The 26,094-nt window shown below is 36.6% G+C and overlaps 1 protein-coding gene across 1 annotated transcript in view; it reads right to left on the bottom strand.

The window, feature by feature from the left end:
* The window catches only part of TMTC2 (transmembrane O-mannosyltransferase targeting cadherins 2), a 228,545-nt gene that overhangs the window by 41,359 nt on the left and 161,092 nt on the right, over positions 1-26,094 (bottom strand). Inside the window, exons 8-9 of the mRNA XM_056481917.1 lie at positions 14,491-14,612; positions 871-952 (exon numbers count right to left, since the gene is read on the bottom strand). Of these exons, the coding sequence (XP_056337892.1) occupies positions 871-952; positions 14,491-14,612 (204 nt within the window). The remainder of the gene's footprint in view (positions 1-870; positions 953-14,490; positions 14,613-26,094) is intronic.

Consider the following 26,094-nt stretch of genomic DNA (forward strand, 5'->3'; position numbering starts at 1 on the left):
GAGTAAAAACATGGTTATTATGTGAGATTGATTTTACTTCTTACCCATTCATTTTTAATTAATTTTACCATGTAGAATCAGAATAGGGAATTCAAATAATATAAAAAGATATAGATAGTGACTGCTTTGTGGTTCCCTACCATCTTCCTAAACCAAAATGAAACATTACTTTCTACATTCCAATTGGCTCAACATAGCCTGCATTTTAAGATTTGTCCATTATCAGCTTTAAAATACAGTAAGAATGAGTCCATAAAGATAAATAATTTTGGTTCTCTGAGACTAAACACATCTGGAAATGTTTTTTGCACATCTAGCAAAAACAATCCAAAGTTACAAAAATACCTTCAAATTAATTGTGTGCTTTATGCAACACGCATGGCTTAAAAGGAAAGATACAGCCAACTTGTCAAAGCTTTTTGTAATACTTTGCCATTTCAAGCCAAGAAGGTGCTGGGAAGGAGGTAAATGTAAGGTCTGTAAGACACTTCACTATATGGAACTCATGCACACTAAAGTAAAACTTCTGGTTGCCCACCCACCAACAATCAGCGAAGTCAGGCCAAAATTGTTAACAATAATATTCCAGGCCATGAAACTTTGACATATGGCAAAGTCACCTTAGTTCTTTCCCAGAGAGGCAGCAATATTGAAATTCCTCTCATAGGAGGAAAGCTATGCAAAACATGAAAATCTTCACCTCTCCTTCTACAATGATTGAAAAATTGTAATGAAGTAATATATGGTAGATTAGTTTCTTTCCTTTTAGAGAAGATATTTTGCCAGTAGAACTTTCCAAATCTTTAATCACTTTGAGAGATTAACAGCAAGCCTGAATATGTGTTGAAATCCTATCTATCTGAAACATACCATAATGCATGTAGCAGTTTCCTTTGGTAGGATCCAGCTGAATAGCCTTCATGAAGTACTTCTCTGCCTCACTCTTGCGTCCCTAAAAAAAGAAAAAAAAAAGTGAGTGAAATTATTTTAACAGTGTGTCACCCTGAAGCAATCATGTACAGTTAAAATTTCCGAATTCCAGGCACTGCAGAAAAACAACTATTATCACTAGACTTTAACCTAAATAAATACGAATGTTTAAGTGCTACGGTAAGTTTTGTGGTCAGATACTTTATGGTGCAGATCTCCAGACTGAGGAAGAAATGTATCCAAGATCATCAATGTCCAAGAAGTAAGGAAGTGGTAGAAACATCTTGCAAAATGTATTGTAAAGGGCTTTGGGGTGAACATCAGCTCCATGCTACTTTTCTGGATGAGCATTATGCTTACCCAAGCTAAAATCAGAAGGGAAACTAGGACAGAGCTTTAGTCATCTCTTAAAAAAAAAAATTCATGAATCACAGAATCCTAGAAGTCCTCATGCAGGAAAGGACCCATAAACATCATTCACTCACACTTCCTGCTCCTCACAGGACTACCTAGAACCATGTGACTAAGTGTTTTCCAGATGCCTCTTGAGCTCTGACAGGCTGGGTGCTGCAACCACTTCCCTGTGGAGCCTGGCCCAGTGACCAGTCACCTTTGCAGAGAAAAACCTTTTCCTAATATCCATTCTGAATGTCCCTTGATGCAGTTCCATTTCTTTTCCTTGCACCCTAATTAACGCTGTAGATACAGCCAAAGGTAAAGTTACCACAAATGAAAGTACCTAAATAGAAAATATTTCAGGGTTTAATGTGGAAAGTAAAAAAAAGTATTTCTGATTTTAATGTGGAAAGTCAGATTTTACCAGAAATCAGTCCTGACAACCATAAAACAACTGTAATAGAAATGGTAATTTTTAAAGGCAATGGTCAAGGGTATGACAATTGGTCAGGCAGAAAAAAACCCCAAAAAAACAAAAAAAACAAAAACAAAAACAAAAAAAAAAAAAAAAAAAAAAAAAAAAAAACAAAAAAAAAAAAACCCACAAAACCAAAAAAAAAAAAAAAAAAACCCAAAAAACCCAAAGCCTAGCAGAACTGATGGTAAAAAGAATAGACATTTTCTGAGACAGAGATTTCCTTATCACTGGAATCACCAAATCACTATAGGTCCATTATGGTATAGAAGTGCCAGAGCAGATCCATTACTGGTCATTACTCTTGAAAAAACAGTGATATTGGATTAGTCTAGTCTGATACACAAACACAAATCACTATCACATATTCAGAAAGACACCTGTGACCTGTTTATCCCTATCCCCATGAAATTAGCTGCTGTGGTTTGTGCTATAAAATAGGCAGCCTGCAGAATAAAGAACAGTTAAGCTTAACCCCTGTGGAAGAAAGGCATTGTGGTCTGCAGCTCTTGAGTTGCCTTGAGTGTTATTTCACAGATACAGCCATATAGGCTTTCTCAAGTTTTGTGGTTTGGAAACAGACATGGCACACATCCTGCACTATCCCACAAGTTAACATAGGAATAATAATGAGGTCTGTTCATGATTACAGCTGCTTTAGATTCCCAGTATTTCCCTCTGGGGTCTTAGAGACAATAAAACAGAGTGAAGGAAGTTGTGCAGCACACCAAAAACTATATGAAGACCAGGTTCCACCAAAACCAACACAGAGGCCACATTTCAAGAGCTCATCCTGGCAGAGGTATGAGCAGGCTTAACATTTACAGGATTCCAGTTTCACAAAATGCATGTTCATTGGAGGTAGGAATTCAGCCTTATTATTTAGCAAACTTTCTTTGGTAAATCCATATTCCTTAAAGCCAAATCCACATGGCACAAGCTTCCCATCAACCAAATGGTGCAACCACATGATAGAGTACACTATCTTATACTGCAGTGGCTCATCCTGTTTTAGAAGAAAAAACCCAAACAACAAAAAAACAAACCCACAAACAAAAAGCCCAAAACAAAAACATGTGTGACACATAGCCCAGACCTGATTTTTCCTCTTTTACTAGTGCAGTAAAGACACACACACACATATATAACACAATTTATTTTTTTTTTTAAATAGCATGTAACTATAATTAAGAACAAAATAAAATAATCATCAATTGAAATAATTGGCAAGCTGAGGTGATAATCAAACAATCAATTTTGCACATTTAAGTCTATGGCTGGCAATTGTGGTCTGGCAAAAGTTATAATAGTTTATCTAAGTCTAGCATTGAGGCTTCAAAATGAGAGGCACTAAGCATATGTATCATTAATACTGACAGAATGAACATCTACAGATTTTGCATAATTGCCTTTTTTAACAGACTAACACAATTAGTTTTAGCTGGTTGCACTCTGTGTCTATTTCTAGAACATCAAAGCACAGTTCATTGAATACAGTCATAAAATTGTAGTTTCTACCTACAGAACTATAAGGCCAGAAACATTTGTCAAACATGATTAATCTTTATTTACTGGAATCACCAAAAATATACGACTGCTCTACTCTTTTTGGCACTTTCCAAATGGCATACTGCACTCAAGTTCAGGCTAGTCAGGAGACCTACAATACACAATGATGACAGGTGCCAGCATACATAACATCAAAAGAACTGTGCTATTTACAGGCTCAAATGGTCATTTCACAGATAAAAGGGGGGAAAAAATCTTTAATTATATCAACCAAGACATAAAGTTATCTGATTAAAAACAACCAGCAAAGCTCCATTCGTTCACATTGGCTATTGCTTTCATTTACTCACATTTGTAAAAAAATATTTTAAGAAATGAGTAAAAGTGTTTTCTTGCAGACTGGCATTGTGAGAAATCTTGCATGATACCAGCTAAAATGTCCTCTTACTGCTGAAATGTCAATACCTCAACATAGATTTATTACACATTACTTTTTGTGTAAAAATATGCAAAATGTAACCACTTGACAGAATCAGGCCTTTTCACAACTAAAACTTAGTATTTATCAACTTTTTTTCAATTATCTGATATACATCTTAACTACTCAACAGAATGCAGACACTGTGTAGTTTACTTGACAGTAATCCTAATATTGTCCCCTTCCTACTCTGAATGTTCTCAGTGTTAAACAGATGGTATAAGAGAATAAAATTATAACTTTCACAGAAAATACAAATAATTCTTTAAACAGCTGAAAAATACTGATTTGGGACAGGAAGGCATTTTGTGTGCATACTCACTGTTACATGTATTGACCCATACAAATGCAGGAATTGAGAGCCACTGGCAAGCTCCCAATTTCTAGCAGCGGGGTTTGCAGTCACACATGCACAATGACATGCTCTGGCAATTTTACAAAGCAAAAAACTGTAAGTTTACAACCATATGATAGTAGACTTACTTGAAGGATAAAGAAGTTATTCATAAATTTTAATGAAAATACTTGAGATCCCTGAGGATTAATAACAGGATACAAAATCCCCTTCTCCTCTTGGTCACCAGTTTAGATTCAGTCCAGGTCAGTAGCTAATGAAAAGGTGCTATATGACAGCTACTGGTCTGCTCAGGAGAAATGAGTGGGTGGTCCAAGCCCTAATGGAGATCCCCTGCACAGATGCACTAGCATATTTATGGCTTTTCTGTTGCAGGGACTAACATGACAGAACCATAAAACAATGTCAATCTCCTTGCTGAAGAAAAGGACTTGAACATGATGAAGACACTTTAATAATTGATTTGGAAGACTCGCTGATATTTGCCTTACTGGATCTAGACCTAAAGCATATAATGAGGACAAACTTCCTGGAGTTTTCCATTAATAAAGAAAACACCAGACCCCTCTCCCCTGTCTCATTCCCAAATAAAGATCAATTGTCCCTGAATACCATCTTCCAGCAACACCATCAAATTTAAAAGGAAAAAAAAAGTTTAAAAGGTGAAGGTAAGTAATGCAGGGCTCTTCTAACACATAAGTTGTCGTGGCTTTCAGAAATACCTCACTCTCCACAACTCTAAATCAGACTCTAAATCAGAATGGCTGGGTGCTTGCAGTTTTGGAAGACAAACTGTTAATTGTTTAAATATGATTTCAGTAGCTTGATTTTTAAGACCGTTCTTTGCAGTTGACTGCAAGAGGTTTTTGGTTTTGTTGGTTGCTTCTTCTCTAGAGACCAAAACAATGTATCTGTGCTTGCTGATACGGTCAGACATACAGCTTATCTGGGATACAAATGAAATATAAATTACTGCCATGATCACCAGAACAAATGAAAGAGAGCCAGCTAAGGGCAGTTCATACATTAGAAGACTGTATTTATCCTTAAAATATTAAAAAGCTGAGAACAAAACTAGCATTTCGATATCTACCCCAATTCTTTTTTCCTCACTTTTCTCATAACCCTGCTAAATTCATGTTGAGGCAGCTGTTGTACTTCAGGCTGCTGGAGGCCCAGGGACCCTGCAATGGTAGTAAAACTGGGAAAGACTAATACAGCTGAGCAGCTCTGAATAACCCTCCTGTGGAAACTACGATGACACACGGGCAACCAGTAAGGTGGTTCAACAAATTAGGTGGTCTCTGCAATTTGAACCAACTTTATATGACATAAATATTCATCATTCTTCAAAACTTATGAGGATTTACCAGTAGGACACAGACTTCATTCTTCAATACAGTTTTACTGATTTTAACTGGTAATAATGTGATTGCATAAAGAACTTAATTTATGCCACAAATGCAGTTGACTGTCACTCTCCACATCTGTTCTCTCTTTTTTTTTTTTTTTCTTTGTGGCAAGCATTCACTTTTTTTAATAAAACAGATTGAATTATGAAAAGATTTATTAATGGAAGTTTTATTAAAATGTGCACACTGAATAGAGAAAAACAATTATTATGTTACATGGTTTTTCTTCCTCTAGAATATTTTAAAGTCACAGACTATTCAGTGATAGTAAAAAAGTTTGAACTGAACCTGTGACTTCCTTTCTATGTTTCAGTTATTGCAGACCTGCATATCCTGTTTCATAATTAGTTCCTTTTGCCTCACAAAAGCAAGGTGAAATACAACTTAAATGGTGCGATACTGAGTAAATGAGTAATAAATTCTTCAAAAGTTTTTACTTAGCAGGGCTAATGAAACAGGAACTACGGAGTTGCATCTTACAAATAATGTCATTGACATAGGCAAGCTCTCCACCCTGGCTCTAAATATTAGAAGTTCAAAACAAACTTTAATATCTAGTATTTAGTAGCTAAAGGGATTCTTTTTTCTATTATTTGCTGTTATTTCTACAACTCTTCCCTCCTCACTCTGAATTACAACACAAATATCTTGTACCACAATTTGTATGTGAAATGCTGGACCAAGTGAAATATACAGGACTTGGATTATTAACATCAAAGGTCTAAAATTTATCTCAGTTTCTATACTTCCTGTGCATTAAGGAGACAAATCCTGCCTTTTCATCTCATCTTTATTAAAATGAAATAATAACAACCAAATATGGCAGAAAAGCCATCTCAGTGTATGGGAGCATGAATTGGATCACTCTGGAGGAAATTACACTATAAATCTTTATCTACCAATTCAAGGTAATTCATTATATATTAAACTTTTTAATGAATGTGAAGCACCTTTCTCATTATTGCCCAGTGTGACACAGCCACATAACTTCAACACTGAGGTCACGGCTAACATTCTCCTTCCCAGTCATTTCCCTGGACCAATACAGTACATAACCTAGCTGCTTTTGGAAATAAGCCTTAGTAGAATTAATAAAATGCAACCTCTTATTTTAGCTTAATGCTCTATTTGCACCTTAAGTGGTTCACTTTCATCTTAATATATATTATTCCTCCTTCAAACATATGCAGATTTTTGTTGAGTAAAAATCCATCTACTAGCTTTGCTGAGATACTGCTGGTCAGTGTGATTCTTCTATGAGCCAAGGTTAACTAAGATTATAGCAAAATAAATTGTGTTCTTGAGTATACATCTACAGTGATAATTAAAGGCAGGATAACCAGAGAGTTGAGATTGAAACAGTGCCCCTGGACTTTGGCAGGAATCTACTGGAGCTCAAGCCTCTTTGAATGTGACATCACTGGATATGAACTGACACATAGATCTAGAAATTTAAAGCACAGCTTAAAACTTTACTGGCATGGGACGTGATTAAGAGACTATTAAGGTGATATTTTCTTCAAGTATTATGTATCACAATAATCAATAATATATTAAAGCTATTTGACATCCATTTTCTTGGTTTATGTGTCTTCTATCACCAAAATCATTCTTGTTCTATTAAAGTATTCAAAACAATATGGAAAAGAAATGTAGACAATTTTTTTCCCCTTGGAAGTTTTTTTTTGGTTGTTCTGTTGTGGTGGGGTTTTTTGTTTGGTGCTTATTTTTAATGATGTATCTATTTTTAGTCTTTCTTTTGTGGTACCTTGAAGTCTAGAAGGAATTTACCTCATTACATCACTGTTGGAACCAAGAAATATTGTGTAAAGTCTTAAGTAAACTTTTAAAGAACAGGTTTCATTCTATACCTTGTGATTTATTTACTGTCTAAACCCCCATTGAAATGTTCACTTCAGTCATTAATTTGACCATTTTGTATGAAAAATATGCAATGAAATATGAAGTAAATTTCCAGCTTAGTCTCTTTCTTTTCTGTTCAGTCCTAAACCACATTTTATATTTTCTGATAAAGAAGTGTATTAATATCTGTTCATATTTTACTGGTCAGCCAGTAGGATAGAAATTCAGTATTTTCACATGCTGTTTTCACTGAGTCCTATGAATTTCTTCTAACTAAATTTGGCCTGTTTTTCCATGATTACTGACAAAATTGCTACTCACAGAGTAACTCTATTCCACCATGTAATAAAACAAAGAAGATCTCTCTTTTGGTGGGTTAGAACTAGATGATCTTTAAGGTTGCTTCCAAACCCAAAGTGGTCTGTGCTTCTTTCATGAAAGCAGTTCATCCTGTGTCAGTGATATTCTCTGTAACAAGCTTTAAATTTATGTTGAGTAAAGTGAGAAGTTTAGGGCTCCCCCTTTTCCTGTACAGGAAGTCAGAAACACGATACCGAAGATGAGATCCCTAAAGGAGGTTAGAGAGGGGTTATGTGCCTAAATACCTGTTCCAGAGTAATTTATGAACTAGACAGATATGCTATATTTAAATGAAAATATTCTTTTTATAATTAATTCTATTACAACTGGCATGCAGCCAAACACATGTCCTAAGGGGACTGGAAAGTGTATCTATGGATGCAATACCTCTGGCATGCAGCCAGCCTCTGAAGAAATACAAGCTCAATAGATGTCAGCTATTGAAACTTCTGTAGTTCGGAAATCCTGTCATTCAGACTGGAGGTGTTAAAGCTCCAGATACACCAGATAACCAAACCTTTAAAATAAGGGCTCACACTTCTGAAGTCAGTAAACCTGATTTTTCCTATTGAAGAGGGAAACCCCTTCCTTCTAGCCCCTGCAAGTGAATTGCATATAAGGTGGAAACAAAAATGAAAACAACTCACGTTTTGCAAACTCAGAAATAAATACAAACTGGGCATGTATCAATTTCAACCCTCAACAGATTTCAAGTGTCAAGAAAGCTCATAGTGTCTGTGCCAGGCTCCATCAAAAACTAAATACAAGACAAAAAGGCAGTACTGGCTATTGCTTGGCTTAACTTGATTTCTTAGGCAAAGCATTCTCAAGGATTCAATGCCATTTTTATATTACCATGATGAGACTTTAACTGAGGTATCCAATTTTCATTTTAAAAAATCCTTCTAGAAGCAGTACTAACAGCCAAGGGATATAGTTTCCCAAAACAAAATACTTAAGAGCTTTGCTGATCTAATTAAATTGACCTGTTTGGAAAATGTCTTTTCACTAATTAAAGATTTCCCTATGTGTAGGCATTTACTGGTCCCCTAAATATTACTGAAAATATTTTTGTTTGCTTTAAAGGAGTTGATTACTAAAAGAAAATGTTCTAGAAGATCATGACTGGATTTAACATAGAGCACTTCAACTACTATGTCTTAAAGACAGTCACAATTCTTTTGACATCATGACTCTCCTCCCTCATTCCTGCTTTCTTCCCATTTGTGTAAATCTAGAGAGACAGAAAAAAAGTAGCAATGAGCCAGTGACATTAAAGATGACAATATGACAGATTTTTCCAACAGAAATGCAAATTTCCTTTCTGTGCTGAAACATCAGCAGCAAGTAATTACAGGAAAAGTAAATGTTGAATTAGTCTATTCATTGTACACCATTCTCCTTTTCCCCTGCTGTCCCACTCTTCTCTGTTCTTCATATCCTCCATTTATTTCTACGTTGCCATTTATTTATATTTGTTTTGAGATGACAGTCAAGTGCTACACCAATTACTGAATACTGTAGGGTATTTGATAGCAACACTGAGTGATATCAGAACTAACCAAAAATGGCAGGATACCTAAATGACCTGCTGTTTGTCAGAAGCACAAGCAACAATCAATTGCAGGCAAAAATATGGTCACTCACTGAGGAGCAATTATCTCAAAACTTTAAGAAAATTACTAAATTTCAATGTTGATACTTGAATGCCACAATCCTGTTACTTTTACATTAATCCAAAATACTGCCTGCCTCCATCACACCTATGACTGCCTTTTCCCAATCCCCTTTTGAAGAGAACATTTAAAAATAAAATATTTTATATTATAGGGACTCTTCTAGGATGATTATTGCTGAATTTAATAGTTGGAGCTCCAGCATCAAAATTTTACAAGGCATAGTAAATTTTTTCTTACAGCACTTTGGGTAATTTTCCAAGCCAGTAAAAAAAGGGAGATTAACAGCACTGTGTGGAGCCATGCAAAATGCAAGAAAACACAGCAATTTTTTCCAGAGAAATATAGCAAAGCCTGTAACTCCTAGATGCAACACACCATACATTGCAATATAAGGCTGTCCCTAAGTACTTTAACAATTAGAGCCACTACTGCAAACTATGCAGGGTCATTTGTGGGCTCAACTTCCCCCAAAACAGATAAAATAAAATTTTTAAAAATTTCTTTTTAATTGAAATGAAGCTGCTCAGACAGCTAGTGCAACAACCAACCACTGATGACAGAGAGGCCAGACATTAGGAGGGAAGGTTTCTTAGTCTTTTCTTTAGGAGTACTAAAGTGAGAGGAAAAAAAAAATTAAAAGCCTTACTTGCAAATGATTTTTTTAGCATGACAGCCAACGCCTTCACTTCTTAAGGTCTGCTCATATAATGGAAAAAGAATTACAGTAGATGCTCAAGGCATCACCTGGCGCTGTCATTTTTGACAGACTCATTTTTATCCTAAAGCAGGGAGTCTTGCAATTTTAAAGCCTTTTAAAAAACTATGCTTTTCTTTGTAATGTGGAAATAAATTACCTAAGTGAGGGATGAAACTTGGATGCTGCGGTATGATGCTACCAGAAGATTGGCTATGTCAACTAACATGTCACATTGAAAAATAAATTCCTCAAGTAATTTAAGCAGCTTAGCAACTTAAAGGTATGAAAAACACATAATGCTAAAGCACTACAATTCTAAACAGCTATGTGTCATTTCAAAAAAATGAAACAAGGACAGACCTAAGCCCCAGACAAGTGGCTATTTTCCAATTATTCTAGTAACTGAGCTACTAATCATGACTTTCAATCACTAAATTATGTTGTCCTAACATATTTTCAGGAAAATTGTAGCCTAGTGAGCTATAATTCTTAGATACAAACATATAACATGAACTAATAGAGGGACTAGGAAATTCTTGTGACTTACAATATTAGGTAACAGGACTGTAAATTCATTAGCTATTCCTCTGGAGCTCTTAAGCTGGTCTGGTTTTCCCTACATATACAGCAGCATGCCCAAGTCCATTTGGGCATTACTTGTTTCTTTTCCAACCTAAATGAATCTCTGATTCTATGTGATGCTGCTTTCAGCAAGCATTAATACTGGCAACAGACTTGAGAAGACAGAAAAGCTGAGGTTAAAATTAAGCCATTTCTTTTGAATTAAAGTACTGAAGGAAAACAGAGCTGAATTTGCAAACTTTTCAGGTCTGACTTTACTGCTAGGGGGTTTTATATTAGAATTGCCTTTGGCTGGAATTTAGGAACTTGTCTGGGAATTTCCTCCTCTCCTCCCTTACACCCCCAATTTCACTGATGGAAAAATTTTCTATCTATATTAGCACCTACATCCACCCTTCACTTCATTAGTCTCCTATTTCATCTCTCATATTTCTCTCCTAGAAAGAGACACAGAGAAGTGTGATTAACAGTTTTATCTCAGTACCAATATTCAGAAACAGGTTTGTAAAAAGTTCAAAGGTTTGATTCCAACAGAAGATGGCAAAGAAGTCTCTAACACATCTCTTCTTTAACATCCAAAAACTAACTGAAGTAGGCTTTTCTCTTTCCTAAATTTACAGGCTGTGAGAAAATTATCATCAATCCAAGTAGCAAAGTGTAACAGAAGAATAAATCACAGTGGTAACACAAATTGGGATTGGGCTGAAATAACTATACCAAGGGGAGCAGCTCTAATCCAAATCCCAAGGAAATTTATGAAGACTTCCAGGAAGCACGTCAGTTACAGCAATTATATATTTGTGATGGGAACTAATACTCGGACAGTTCAGTACGCCAGAAACTAGACAAAATTCATTTTGTGAATCACTGAGCAGACAGTAACCTGCAAAACTGATTAAGTGACCAAAATGGAGACAAAACCCACATATACATATATTTTTACTGCCAAATCTCTTCATCCATTTTTGTGTTGAATATTTTTTCAGACCTGCAGCTCAAAGAACAAACTGGAATTAATGCCAGTTTTCAATAGATCTAAGATAAAGGAAATTTATTTTTCACTAATGAAGTAACCATTAGAAAAATATTGTGCAACCTGTAAATACTTTGTCATCATAATGTTTCTTGCTCTATGTTTATGAAGTCCTGAAAGTCAACAGGACATCAGCACCATCTTTTCAGCTTATACTGCTATCAATAGAACAGATATCAATCCTTTCTGTACTATTGCCATGAATATGAGAAGCAAAAGTAATTAAAAACAGTGCCAAGAGATAATAACAAACAAATGTGAGGAGAATAGACCACAATTATGGCACAGAGCAAGTACAGAAAAGCGAGTGTGTGCTGAGAAAGGAAAGGTATTTTATTGCCTATCATAGTGCACTATTCAGTGTTCAAAGCTGTATACAGTTCTCCTCTTTGCTGAGACACATTCTTCTACAAACACAGCTCAGATGCTCAAGGCACAATCCCCCCCCACATATCTCCTATTTATATCCCCAAAGAAATGTAAACAGCTCAATTCGACTATTACAACTCAAGCAGATTTTTCATTGCTTCCTTCTAAAAGTTGAGATAATAACATTAAATTTTAATCCTATAACTGTACTTTCATAATGAGAGGACAGAATTAAAAAAAAAAATAATAAATTAGTGGCTCACAATGTGTCTACACTTCTTGGATTTGGGGATTTTGTTATTTTGATGAAAACTGTGAGACCTTGTTTCCCAAAACCATTGCAATACTTACCCTTACAGACCTCATATTTCACAGACTCAGCAGCTGAAGAAATTAACTAGAGGAGTAGCAGGGTAGGGGTGTGTGTGTGTGTGTGTAGTAAACAAACAAACCAACGAACAAACATTTGGATTTTATTAAGAAAACTCTTCACTTCCTGTCCTGGCCAGGACAGGGTTAATTTTTGCAGTAGCCAGGAGGGGGCATGGCCAGAGGTTGCTCTACACCACCTGCCCATGAAGGAAAGGGGTAAAGGGGTCACTTCTGGATCAAGGAGCATGGTGGCATGGCTGGATATTGTCCAGGGTTTCTGTGTTCTGAGCATTTCCATCTGAATCATTCGCCTCTCTCATACACTTTGTTATTAACACTGCTGCTCTTACTGTTTGTTTTCTTATTTTATTACTGTTTGCAGTAAATTGTTCTTATTTCAGCCCATGGTCTTTACCTTTTGTGCCTTCAATTCTCCTCTCCAGCCTGCTGCAGCGGGAGGGAGAGGTAGTGCCAGAGCAGTGTGTGGTTTGGAGTGTTACAGTGGGAACTAAATTGGGAAATACTATTCCTAAACCACAACACTTCCCCACAGCAATTCCAATAAATTAGCACTTTCCTGTCAAATATCTGACTTTCTGCTATTATTCTTAGGTGCAAGATACAGAGATATCTGCTAGAAAAGCAAGGTACATCAGGAAACTTTCCTGTACAACCTATTTGTAGTTCTATTCCAGAAGAAGACAAACAGTGGGTGCATATATTTGTCAATACCCCAGCAATTTTAACAGTAACTGGAAATTATAAAAAAAAGAAAAGAAAAGAAAAAAAAGCCTTTCCAGGATGTGGAGCTGACAGACAGTGGGGATATAATACTACCTCCTTGACTTTCATTACAAGTTAAAACCTTCCCTTGCAGGCAGCTTTCAATAAAACTCTGCATTTAACATTACATGATAACACATTTATCATTACATGATAACAATTTTTAAGTCTTTCAAACTATGTTGTCACCTGTTACTCATACATAAAACTTTTCATTCCTTCCTCTTTTCCAAAATCAGATACTTTTAACAGTAATGGATCTCCTGAAATTAATAATGAGCTGTTGTTTTCTACTGGATAAAAGACATTTTTTGCTTGAAGACTGGACAGCACAACCAAGACTATAGAAAAAGCTTATCACCAGGTGAAAAGTTGAGCAACTTTAGGTTGAGGAATATTCAGACTGAGGCACAAGGACCCAAGAACCATACAGAGGTGTATCAGTAGAGCAAAGACAGCAAATACAAAAACCACTAAGGTAAACAATGACAGCAAATGTAGAATAGATAAGAACAAAAGAAAAATGGGAATGAGAAATGAAAAACAAATGGAAGGCAGTTTTAAGACAGAATTATTTGAATTAATAAAACAGAAATGTATTTTCATCTTCAACTATGTGAATATCAAGGAGGAACTGGCACTTTGCTGTAACTATCATATGGGGTTACAAGCTACAAGCACACCTGCAGTCAAAAGGTAAATAAATTTTACAGAAATAAAGAAGTCCAAGAGTTCTGATTTTTTAGAACTAGCTCTTAATAGTTGAGTAGGTCCTTTCACATGCTCATGGAGATGCTTCCTAAGGAAGTGTAAATTCAAAGCATGAGATGTTATTCACAAAGTATAGGGGACACCCAGCCATACGCTGCTCCAACAGCTCTGAGTCAAGCCCTGAATATCTTACAGAATAAATTCCATTACTTGTCATCCAAAGAACTTGCAATAAAGTTTTTCAGAAGAGAACTCCTTACTGTGCATGACAAAGTTCCTGTGCCATTACAACTTTTTTTCCAGCAACCTCAAGAATAGATGCAATGTCTCACAAAAAAACCCAATGCTGTTAAAGTCCTTAATCACAAGGAGTAACTGAAACAGTGTGACAAACAAGTCAATAAGCAATTTTCAGCCTTCCCATCCCTTTACCCAAGCTACTCAAAGGAGCTGGGAGCAGCTCCCGGGAGGGGCTGATAAACTCACCGTCAGAGCCAGCAGCTTTCCATAGGTGAGATGGGCTGGGATGTGGTCGCTCTTGGATCGCAGTGACTCCACATACCAGTGCTCTGCTTCGGGCAGCCGGCTCATCCTCATATAGGCTTCTCCTGCAGGGTTAAACACATGCTACTGAGAATGCCACAAGGCTTCCATACTTCATCTCCTAATTTTCTATGTTTTAAATGTGCAGAGATCTAGAAAGTGAAGTGATTTGAACACTTGCAAATACACCCAGACACAAAAAGCCTTGGAGACACTTGAGTGAGGAGATTAAAGGCCTCATTAGGGCTGAAATAGCATAGCTGAGATGAAAACCATTGTTGGAAAAGAAATGCCAGAGAGAGCACCACCTGCTAAGCTTCAGTCATAAGTCTCAAAGTAACAGAAATTTTACCACATCTACTTTAGAAAAACTACTTCGTCTCCATCGCTCTACATTGCAAAGCATGGAATAGCAAGGAGAACATGAAAAATGTTTGTCATAATTAATCATAATCATAAAATTAATCATAAAAATAATTTAGTCATAATAACTCAAGAACCTAATTTTTTTTCAAAAACTAGGGAAGTTTAAGGAAACAGTCCTGAAAGTATATTGAAGGGAGGGGCAAGACTCTAAATGTAGTAATATCAGATCATCTGCCACAACTTGTTTAAATTAAAACATAGCACCCATTATTTTAAAATTGCTAATCTTAAGAAGTCACATACCAAATGACTGAAACTGGATTTTTCAAAGTGAAATCCTTTACAATGAGTGGTTGAGGCAGGCAAGGTTGAAGAACAATATATGAATGTAATATCAGAAAGCCTGTTATATGTTTTTATATGTATTATATATTAGTGTTAGATAATTGTAGTGATGAAGTTTCTGAGAAAGAGTTTAGCATACACAGCAAGAAAGTCTCTTTCTTCAAGAAGCAAACAAATTTCTCAAAGTTTGGAAACAATCAATATGAAACAAGTATGTAATGGTGAAGAATAACAGCTTTCAGATTAACACTCTGCACTTACACAGCTCTTTCATAAGGACTCGATATAAACATGCCCTTGCTAGGTCAATGACAGTCTGAAAATGCCAACTGAAGATTCAGGATTTCATCATCCCAGCAGCTAATCTATTTCTAATAAATGACTATCTTCCACAAATTATGAAGCCACAGGTTATCAAAAGACTATAGATGATTCAAGTAAAGATTGGGTAAGGCTCCCTTCAGGTGAGTCACAGCCTCCAGTTCTGCATTACATGGAAATTAATAACTGTGAAGGTACCAGGGAGACAAGAGGTACTAATCTACATTGAAGCCAACCACAATCACCCCAAAACTTGGAGAAAAAGATTCTCAAAGAGGAAAAACAAGTAATTCATAGCATGGGAGCTACTTTATGTCTTTATCTTGAATATTTACAGAGGCTATGGAAGATTTTCTTCATAATAGATAATTGGACAAGGCCAAGTCAGATTTTTTTTCTGTCTTTGTCATCAGAGGAGAAGGATCCCAGGCAAGTTTTGAGTTTCAGAAGTTAGGGTGTGGTGCAAGCAAAATGACTGAACTTCAGACCACAGATAAAATGAGCATGATGTAGAGATAGAAGTCCTGCTGACTGAGCCAAGGCTAAGGGAAACCAACATGATTGTTAAGAACAAATAGACTTTTTTCTAACAAGCTCACTATATTTAGAGGCTTGCATCCCTGTTTGGAAAAAAAAAATGTCTACTTGCTCTAAATCAAAGATCTGCATCGAATTTCGTACTCATGCACTGGTCTGGATATCTGATTATACACACAGAAGCACTCAAGTAATTCTGTTGCTGTTTAGGGCCAAAAAGACAGAACAATTGCCTCCAAAAACGCCCAGGTAAATTTAAAAAAGAAAAAATAAATAAAAAAATCCAAACAGGTAAGAAACCCCAAAAGAATATGAACATCAAACACAGTGATTGTAACATCACATGTGATTTTTTTCACTATGTCAGTGCTCACAATTAAGTGACATAACATTATACTTTATCTTCACAAAACAAAGTCATTAAGTGTTGAAAGCACGGAAGGAATCAGAAGTCAAGCTGTATGTTCCCCTCAACTCCTCTCCCTAGCCACATGTTTTAATGCAGAATGTTTAATTATTTGATTGCATATTGGTTTTTTCCCACAGGCCCCTGCTTCATCAGCATACAGGAAATGAGGAATCCATATTGTCCTTTTCTTTTCTTCAAGTGGAAAATTCCACCCCAACCTGTTACAGCTTGGCAGAGTTTCAAGCAATTAAAACAAGATGCTTTAAGAGTAATGTAAGCAGCCATAAGAGATGGAGCTATTATCTGCGGGTAGTGAAGGCTGAACGCACTGCCAAATATCAAATAGATCCAAGGCTCTCATCTATTTTTCACTATAGATTCTGATACAAGAGATTAAAAACTTTGGAGTACTTGCAAATTCAGTTTTTAATAGATTTTAACAGTGCAGCTACTTCACAATTGGAACTCCTAAAACTTTGAGCATGTTTCTGAGTGGGGCATCTAGAAACAAAGCTGCCAATCTAGGTATTAAACTGTAAAGAAACTGTATTTCCCTGAACTGCACAGATGAAAACTGGGAGTAGCTGTTGAATTCCTTGAAAGCAGGGAGGCTCTGCAGAAAGACCTCAACAAACCAGAGAGATGGGAAATCACCAACTATATGAAGCTGACTAAAGGCAAGTGCCAGAGTCTTCACCTGGGATGAGGCAACCCTGGATGTACGGACAGATCGAGGAATGAAAGGCTTGAGAGTGTCTTCCAACTCAGCTGATTGTGTGATTCTGTGACTCTTTTCAAGTAATTCTCTATAGGTGAATATCTTTTTCTGAGGAACATGTATCAGGAATTCCTATATTATAAAATAATTAGAACATAGATTACTACAGAAGGAAGCACTGTTAGGGGGTCTGTTACTAATTCCATCTTCTAAACTAAGAAAAGAAAAAGTTGAAAACTGACAACAGCTCCCACCACTGCCAAACTCAAAACCCAGAATAGAATCAAGCAACAGGTAACTGAACCATTAACTCAATCAAGTGAATTTATGCACTAGGCTGATGCAATTTAATAATAGCTATGCCACCTTGAGATAATTTTCCAACAAAATGTCAGAGAAATTATGTATGGATTGATTTCTGTAATTCAGGATGCATTTGTGTGTCTGAGATTAAAAAAAGAAATATAATATTTGCCATTTACAATCATGCATTCTCATAAACTTGCAACACAAATGATTTAGGCATTAGAATGGCAGCAAGAGTGTCCATTGGCAGAAAATATGCAAATCAACATATAAGCAGATTTCTAAATTTACTTTAACAATTACTTTTTTTGCAAAATCTTTCAAATCTCATGCTAAAGATCTGAAAGATAACACATGGACACTTGATTAATAAAACTTGTCAGATCTGTAAAGTTCAACAGAGGTAATAACAATAGAGAAAGAAATTCATGGCAGTGAAAGCCTTAAGATATAAATGGTGATTTCCAGTCCCTAATCTGTATCAACACAGACATGTGCAGCATTGCCTGCACAATGAATGGGGGTAATAAATTCAAGGGACGATGGAGTAAAATGAGACCAATCAGTATTTCAAAACTGTTTCCAGCTTCACAAGGGTTAGTTCAGTTAGTATTTTCTGAGTTTTATGAACCCATTTCTTGTCCTATTCTCCTTGAAAGACCATATATTATTAAACTGTAATTCTCATTTTCTAATGTGGTGAAAGAAAAACATTAATATGCTATTGAAACACCATTTAAAGAAGTGCATACAGAGTTCATTAACATTTCTATTAATACTTTCAAAGAACTCAGAAATGGGATCACTTTTAGCTAGATTTACACCACCAAAATGAAAATCCTCATACTCAAGTGGATTTTATTTGACACAAAATAGACTACTTGCAAAACTACTGTTCACCAACAGTATTTTCCATAATTCCTCAGAACCCTTGGAATTTAAAATTAATCCTTAAAAATAAAATTAAACAAAATCCCACAAAAACAATAAATCAGCTAAAAACTCCCCACTAAAATCATGCCAGGATATTAATTATAATTAAATATATTTGATTAACATAGCATTAACAATAATTAAAAAATACTTAATAATAACTAAAACCCCATAACAATCATAACAAACATTAAATATTTATATTAAATAATGACACTAATAAAATATTAGCTTGCTAGCAGCCATTTTCCCTAAAGACTAATATTTTACTTGATAATTAAGTGGAATGTGTTTGTAAGAAAAAAAAAATTGAAAAAAGGACACAAGGTTTTCCAATACATACCACATATTCTTAAAATTCAAAATTATGCAGCATTTATATTAATGTATGTTACGTGGTTCTAGCTTAACCTCTCATCTCTTGATTTCATGTTTTTTCTGTTTCAGGTCAAGCAAAAGCTGTATCCTGGTAGGGAGCATGCCAGACTTTTTAATCAGAAATACTGTGGATGTAAAACACTGTACCCCACATGTGTAAAGTATCCATACTTTCAGATTAAGAAGGTATGTCCCTCCAATGGTCCTCTCCTTTTAGGACCCCAAAAGAGAAGAGACAAATGAAAAATTATCTCCAAAAAGGAGACAATGTAGGGTAAATCTGCCTTGCATCGTCTTTATGTGTGCTAATTATCTGCTCCTCAAATTTCGGGGTGGTAAAACTCTAATACAGAAAAAATAAAATTTAACATGGACAAGACACCAGATGTCAAAACACAAAGGAAGATGGAGATGCCCTTTGAAAATAAAAATCTCTAACACATATAATTCCATCAGGATTTGATTTCTCCATAATTTCTTTTAATTGGGAGTATAAGCAATTAGAAAATGATGGAGATGTGTTACAATACCACAAGGAGTTTGTGTCCTTGATAATTTGACTTGTCCAAATCAAGATGGCAGATGTGCTTACCAAAAATGCGCCTCTCTAGATATACCATTTCCTCCTTTTTTCCCTTTGGTATCAGTGCATAAAATAACATAATAAATCTGGAAGCACAATTCAATGTTACACTATACTTATGTGTAAGATATTCTGCAACAGATTAATAGTTTTGGTTATAAATATATAGTGCATGCACATCTTCCTTGAAACAGCTGAAGCAGGTGAACATAGTGAGCATCAAGTTCTGCACAGACCAAGCATATTGTGGGTCGATTTTTTTCCTTTTACAGAATAATCTCCTTGAAGATTTCAAGGAATTTATTGTATTTTGCCAGGGTTTTGACGGATAGGAGTAAATCCACATTTACTTTGGCTGAACAAATTCTTAAAGGCCTCAATTAGCTGAAGCAAAGCCTTATCTGATTTAATTAGATCACTAAGCTACTTTTGAAGGGAAATACTTAAAAGTAGAAAACAGATATAAATGAAGGGCAAAATCAGTTGCAGCATGGAACAGGTGGACATTGCACAGCTGTTTCCTGCTGTACAAAGGCTTCCAATGAAAGAAGCATACTGACAAAAACAGAGGCATTGAGCTAGGTAACTTCATTTTCATGACAGTATAGGTTTCTTTAAAACTCTATTAATAGAAGCACTTTCCATTGGAATCATGCCTAACTGGGATCCCTGTAGTCCATTTTCAGTATTGGACCATATTTTTGGTCTGTGATTGTTATGATTATATTTATTTTCATATAAGACCCTGCATATTTAAAATAAAAATGCATTTCATCCTTAGAATCAGCTTTTTCAGACTATTACCTAAGAAAATTCAAGCATTTCACATTAAAATATAGATCAACAGACCAAAGAGATGAAACTAAGAAAATCTGGGAACCTAGGAAAATAAAACCCAAACATGCTCTCAAACATTGAATCAATTACCATATCCAGCCATCCACTGCTGTAACCTTCCTACCCAGCTTGATTCCCTCAAAGCAAAGTCAAAAAACAGGAAACACTGCAATCAGATTGAAGATTTGTATGTAGAAACATAGAATCATTTAGGTTGAAAAATACATCAATCATCAAAGTCCAACCTTTGACTGAACATCATGTCAACTAGATCACTGCACCAAGTGTCACATCCAGTCACTTCTTGAACACTTCCAAGGAGGGTGACTCCACCACTCCCCTGGGTAGCCCATTCCAGTTCTTGACAACCTCTAAGTAAATAAATTCTTCCTGATGTCCAGCCTCCCTGGCACAGTTTGTTCTTGTTCCCTCTTGTTGTATTGCTGGTTGCTTGGCAAAAGAGACCAACCCCCAGCTTGCTACTTGCAGGTAGTTGAAGAGAGTGATAAGATCTCTCCTTACTCTTCTCCAGGCTAAATATGCCCAGATCCCTCAGCTGTTTCTTGTAGGACTCAGGCTCCAGACCCTTCCTCAGCTACATTACCCTTCTCTGGACATTCTCCAGCACTTCAATATCTTCCTTGTAGTGATGAGCCCAGATCTGGACAGAGGATTCAAGGTGCAGCCTCACCAGTGCAGAGAACAGAGACTCAGTAACTTCCCTGGTCTGTCTGGACACAATTTCTGATACAAACCAGTATGCCTGGGCACACACTGGCTCATGTTCAGTTGCTGGTGACCAACACCCTCCGGGTCCTTTTTCTCTGGGCTGCTTTCCAGCCACTCTTCCCCCCTGTCTGTGGTTGTTGTGACCCAAGTACAGGACCCAGCAATTCACATTATTGAATCTCATACAATTGGCCTTGACCCATCATCAATCCAGCCTGTTCAGGTGCCTCTGCAGAGCCTTACTGCTCTTCAGCAGATCAATACTCCCAATCCAACTTAGTGTCATCTGTGAACTTCCTGAGGGTGCACTCAATCTCCTCATCCAGATCATCAGTAAAGATATTGAACACGACTGGCCCTAATACTGAGCCCTGCAGAACATCACCAGGGACTGGCTGCCAGCTGGATGCAGCACTTAGCTACTTAGCTTTGGACACCAGATATAAACTACCACAGTCTGCAAAGTCTCAGAGGGGGAAGGGCTAAGGATCAGAATGAGGATGGGAAGGGAGAGAGAAGGAAGCCCAGCATTTTATTCCCATCACCACTGGAGAGGACACCATTCTTATTTCCATGGAACATGTAATAAAATGCACATATGGAAGGAAAAAAACCACCCTTTTTCTACCCAAGCTAGCTTTAAAAGAAAAAAAAGACTGTAATGTACACTTGGCAAGAAATTGTCAGTAAAACTTCATGAGCTGCACAGGAAGCACACTGATGACTAAAGCTTAGATAAGTGCAGGTACCATACTCTGCATAAGTTATGATGTGGGGTATGTATTTCACAACTTAATCATCTTTGGATCTTATAAATTAAGTGTTGCTTAGCATGCACAGTAAAACTATACCAAAGGGTTTCCTGGAGTTCTAAACAGTATTTCAAAATAATTCAATAAGAAAACATCTAATGGGAGCAAGGGGTAAATGGGATAGGAACCTTAACAATATTAACAGGTTTGTAGAAACAGCCACATCCACCCAAAAGCATAATCAGGTAAAGTGATAGCTATGGTATAATCATCAACACCAGAAGTCTCCCTGCATGCTAAGCCTTTGTACTTATGATACAAACCTCTGCACCAGATGTAAAATCTGGCTCCCCTTTTCTGAACTGTACACTTGTGTATGATTTGTTTTCTGTCCGTGTGCAGTCCAGCAGATTCTCAAGCAGAAATTTAAACTTTGTGCATCGTGAACTGTATTCACTCCTGCAATGTTACCTTTTTTGTGACTTGCATTTCTCATAAAAATTGTTTGCAAGACTTTGCCTGAAGTGCATTTGAAAATAGATATTCAGATGTTAGTTAGCAAGGGCAGATGAAGTGCAATCAAGACATTTGTCTTTATGACACTACCTTGCCAATCTAAGCCTGAACAATGCCACCCCACCATCTTTCTTGTTACTGTTTGGTATTAAAATAAAGCCTCCATGGTCCACTTCACACCACTTAACTGTCAGGAGTATGAATTACTGTAGCAGGTGGGCTAGTGTGGTTTGAAAAGCAATGTAATACAATCAACTGTACAATATCAGATTTCAAGGAATGCAAAAGACATCTAGAGCAGAGGCTGATCCTTAAGCAATCCTAATATTGGCATTAAAGTGTTCGAGATCCCATAGGGACCATTTTATCTTTTGACCTCAGGCTTTAATTGAAACTTTAAACAAAATATATTACCTATTTAATACAGCTGAGCTGGACTCTGGTCTTTGTAGTGCAAGCTCCCATGCCAAGCAAATTAATCTGTGTAACTTTAGCATGTACTTTTTAATTTACATCAAAGCAATGTGGTATAAAGAAAATAAATACCAAGCCAACCTTATATAGCTTGTTGAATAATTATTTTGATTCTAGTTTTAAAGTTTTAATGTTTAGCTGTTTTGGGTTCTCCTAAGGAAAAAAAAATGAAAAGGTTTTATTTCTTGGTACCTTGCCAGAGAAACATATGGTTTCCTTAGCTGAGTTGTTGCACACCTGGCAAAATAAATCACAGCAACAGGAGACCAAAATCTTCCCTGCAACTTTCTCATATGCACAAACTTAGAACATCTGATGCTGGTATTACAGCCATGTCTTTTGTACCATGAAAAAAAATGCAAAGTCAAATGGATGCCTGCTTCTTGAGCCCCAATACTTCTTTTTCCCATTAAGAGGCAAGTTACAGAGTGTTTTAAAGGATGACAATCTGTCAGGCAGACTGACACACCAGAGGAATGAGTCACTGAGGCTGTCAGAGCAAAAGGCTAATAGAAGCAAGGACAGGAAAAGAAGTGTAACAAACAGGGAAAGCAGGTGGTGTAAAGGCTTAGCACTGCTGGAGTGTTAATGCTACTGCACTGAGAGTGCTGGAGTTTAAACCTGACTCTGTTTAAACAGTTCATCTCCTGTTTATTCTCTTTCAAGTAGGTCATGTACATCATACAGGAGAAAAAAAACCTTCCAAAAAATCTTCAAGTACATGAATGAGCAGTTATTAAAAATCAGAGGACACACTGTTTCCTTATAGGACATGCTGATATGTAGCAGTATGTGAGCCACTCAACCAAGCAAAGAGATTGCCAGAGACTGCGAATAAAGTCATCACAATAACAACCACAGCAGTTAATCCTCAAACTGTGACTTTTCTTGGATTTCATGATAAGCTGTGAAGACTTTTTCCACATTTAAAGAGATGGGGGAGACTACTTCCTTCTGCTACTTCCCAAGCAGACAGGTGGCACTCCCCAGTTTCTCCCCTTTCCTCCCCAGCAATGAGCACACAAGGAGTGGGGACAGCTCAGTCAGGTATATACAACTGCAAGCACATGAGATAGGACTGGCCTATTTCAGTTCCTCTAGCCTCCCTTTTAAAGGCAAGAAGTGGGCAGACAAGTTTATGTAGTGCTGTTTATCAAAGAAAGTGTTATAGCGAACATGTTTATAATTTTGTCTTGAACATCAAAACAGAAATAAACACTCCAGGCAGCCTTCTGATTCTCAGTGACACCGTATGAGCTGCAAAGCGGATGCACTCCTGATAATGGATGCAGTTGCCTTGTTCTCCTGTCACACACAAAGCAAAGAGATGACTGAAAAGGTATTTAGGATTTATCTCACCCAACTCGAGCTACTAAGTCTAAGTTAGCCAGCTCCTTTTAGAGGAGCAGTATGCTTGCAGGGATTATGTGTATAATCTTACACAGATGTCTAAATCAGAAGGGCTTCATTATTCCCCAGAGGTATGGTTTTCTTTCCACACTATAAAGAAGCACAGCTACCTAGCTCTGTCTTGTCATCTCAGGTAGGAGAGACTAAATGCAGCCATGTAGGCTTATCTAGACACATCCAGGACAGCTTTGAACAAACCAATCTGAGTCCTGGTAATACAGCTGCATTGCATTCTGTTCAGGTCACTCCCCAGCTTTATGTAGCCTCGTGGATTACCTTTGCAGCATAACCTACAAGCAACACTCCAGCAACCAGTGTGAAGCAAGTTCTGTCTTCCCTGCAAAAGCTGCCATCATAACAGCAACCAAAATACAAATATAAGCTATGTTAATGGCAAATTGAAATTCTCAGAGCTCCACAAGGAGCTAAGGTACACTCCGTTGACCATGTCTTGTTATGCTACCAGGACATCCATGAAGTGCTGGCAGCAGCTTAAAGGAAGCAGAAACCAGAGTATGGGCTAAGGAGAGAAGGGAGGAAGTATAGCAGGAGCCAAGCCTGGGCAAAGGACTGAGCTAGTCTTTGTGTTTTTGTGAGTTGAAAAATGCACACCCCAGGAACAGAGTGAACTTGGACATCACAGACTGTGCTTACTAAGGAAATTGAAAAAGGCCTTCTGAACCTAAAAAAAGTAATCAAAAAAAAAAAAAAAAAAAAAGGAAAATCTGAAGAAAATTATAGGTTATAGTGGTTTTAAAGGTAGCATGTGTTCATTGAAAAAGGGTAGCCCAAGCCTGCTTTGCAATGGGACAAGCATTACGTGCTAGAAACAGCACTGGTTTATGCTTTCCAATTTTGTATTCTGAGGAACACTTTTATAAGAATTATGAAAAATCTATCTACACTAAAGAGGACAATTAAACTTAGAGAATTTGAGCAGTCAATATAGGACACCAATAGTAAGCAGAGGTTTAATTCACACAGTGGTGACTGTTGATACGACCACCAAATTAATCAGCAAATGCTGATAAATAAAAACTGATAAAACTATCAGATAAAACTGACAGTGAGCAGAAGTATATGTAATAATCAATTTGTGCAATTTATGGATTTTAGCTATTGGCATTAATCTGGTAAAGCTTAGTGTTCAGGGAGAAGTAACTCTCCATTGAACTGTATGAATTGCTAAGAAAGTGTTTAGACTGACATTAGACAGTTTGTCACTGTGGCAAGAGAACTACTTAATCTAGCATTTACATTTTTCAAACATACAGCATCAATTACAACTGCAATTTTACTTTTTCCTGTGCCCTTATACTTGTAAGGTACTAATAAAAGATGTCTTTCCTGAATGAGGAGTCAAAAATTGTGTAAAGGCAATTGGTATCAACCAATACATTCCCTTGCATATGTGGCATTGGCAGAGGAGAACCACACAAAACCCCATATGCTTCCTGATGATCCTAATTGTTTCCACAGTTATTTTTAATTGCTCCACTTTGAACTACTTTAAAGCAAAGGCTCTTACATCCTTTTCTATCCCAAACAAGAGAGTAGTGGGCCAAACTGAGGTTCCTTAGCAGAAACACATGAGCTTGAAGAGAGAATTCCACTTACAAGCATCTCTGGAACAATAAGAACAAGCCCTCTTGTTTTCAGATCTGAGTACTATAAGCAATAATTAATATTATCTTCTCTATTTTATCTTTTTAATGCATCCCATATAAAAATGTGATGAAGAATATGAGGAACTGAAGTTAAACAAAAACACTTCACAGATAAACTGATGGTTTTTAGCAGTACTCAAAAAACTCTTAAAATTTTGAAGGACTGAAGCTGATCCTGGAAGAAAAATAAGAAGATTTCTCTCATTGTAGACATCTAAAGTACATCAGCTGGAAAGAAGTTTTTGGCACAACCTTAAAAAAGTCCA

This window comes from Oenanthe melanoleuca, chromosome 1A (genome assembly GCF_029582105.1).
Source record: "Oenanthe melanoleuca isolate GR-GAL-2019-014 chromosome 1A, OMel1.0, whole genome shotgun sequence".
In the NCBI taxonomy this organism is placed as follows: Eukaryota; Metazoa; Chordata; class Aves; order Passeriformes; family Muscicapidae; genus Oenanthe; species Oenanthe melanoleuca.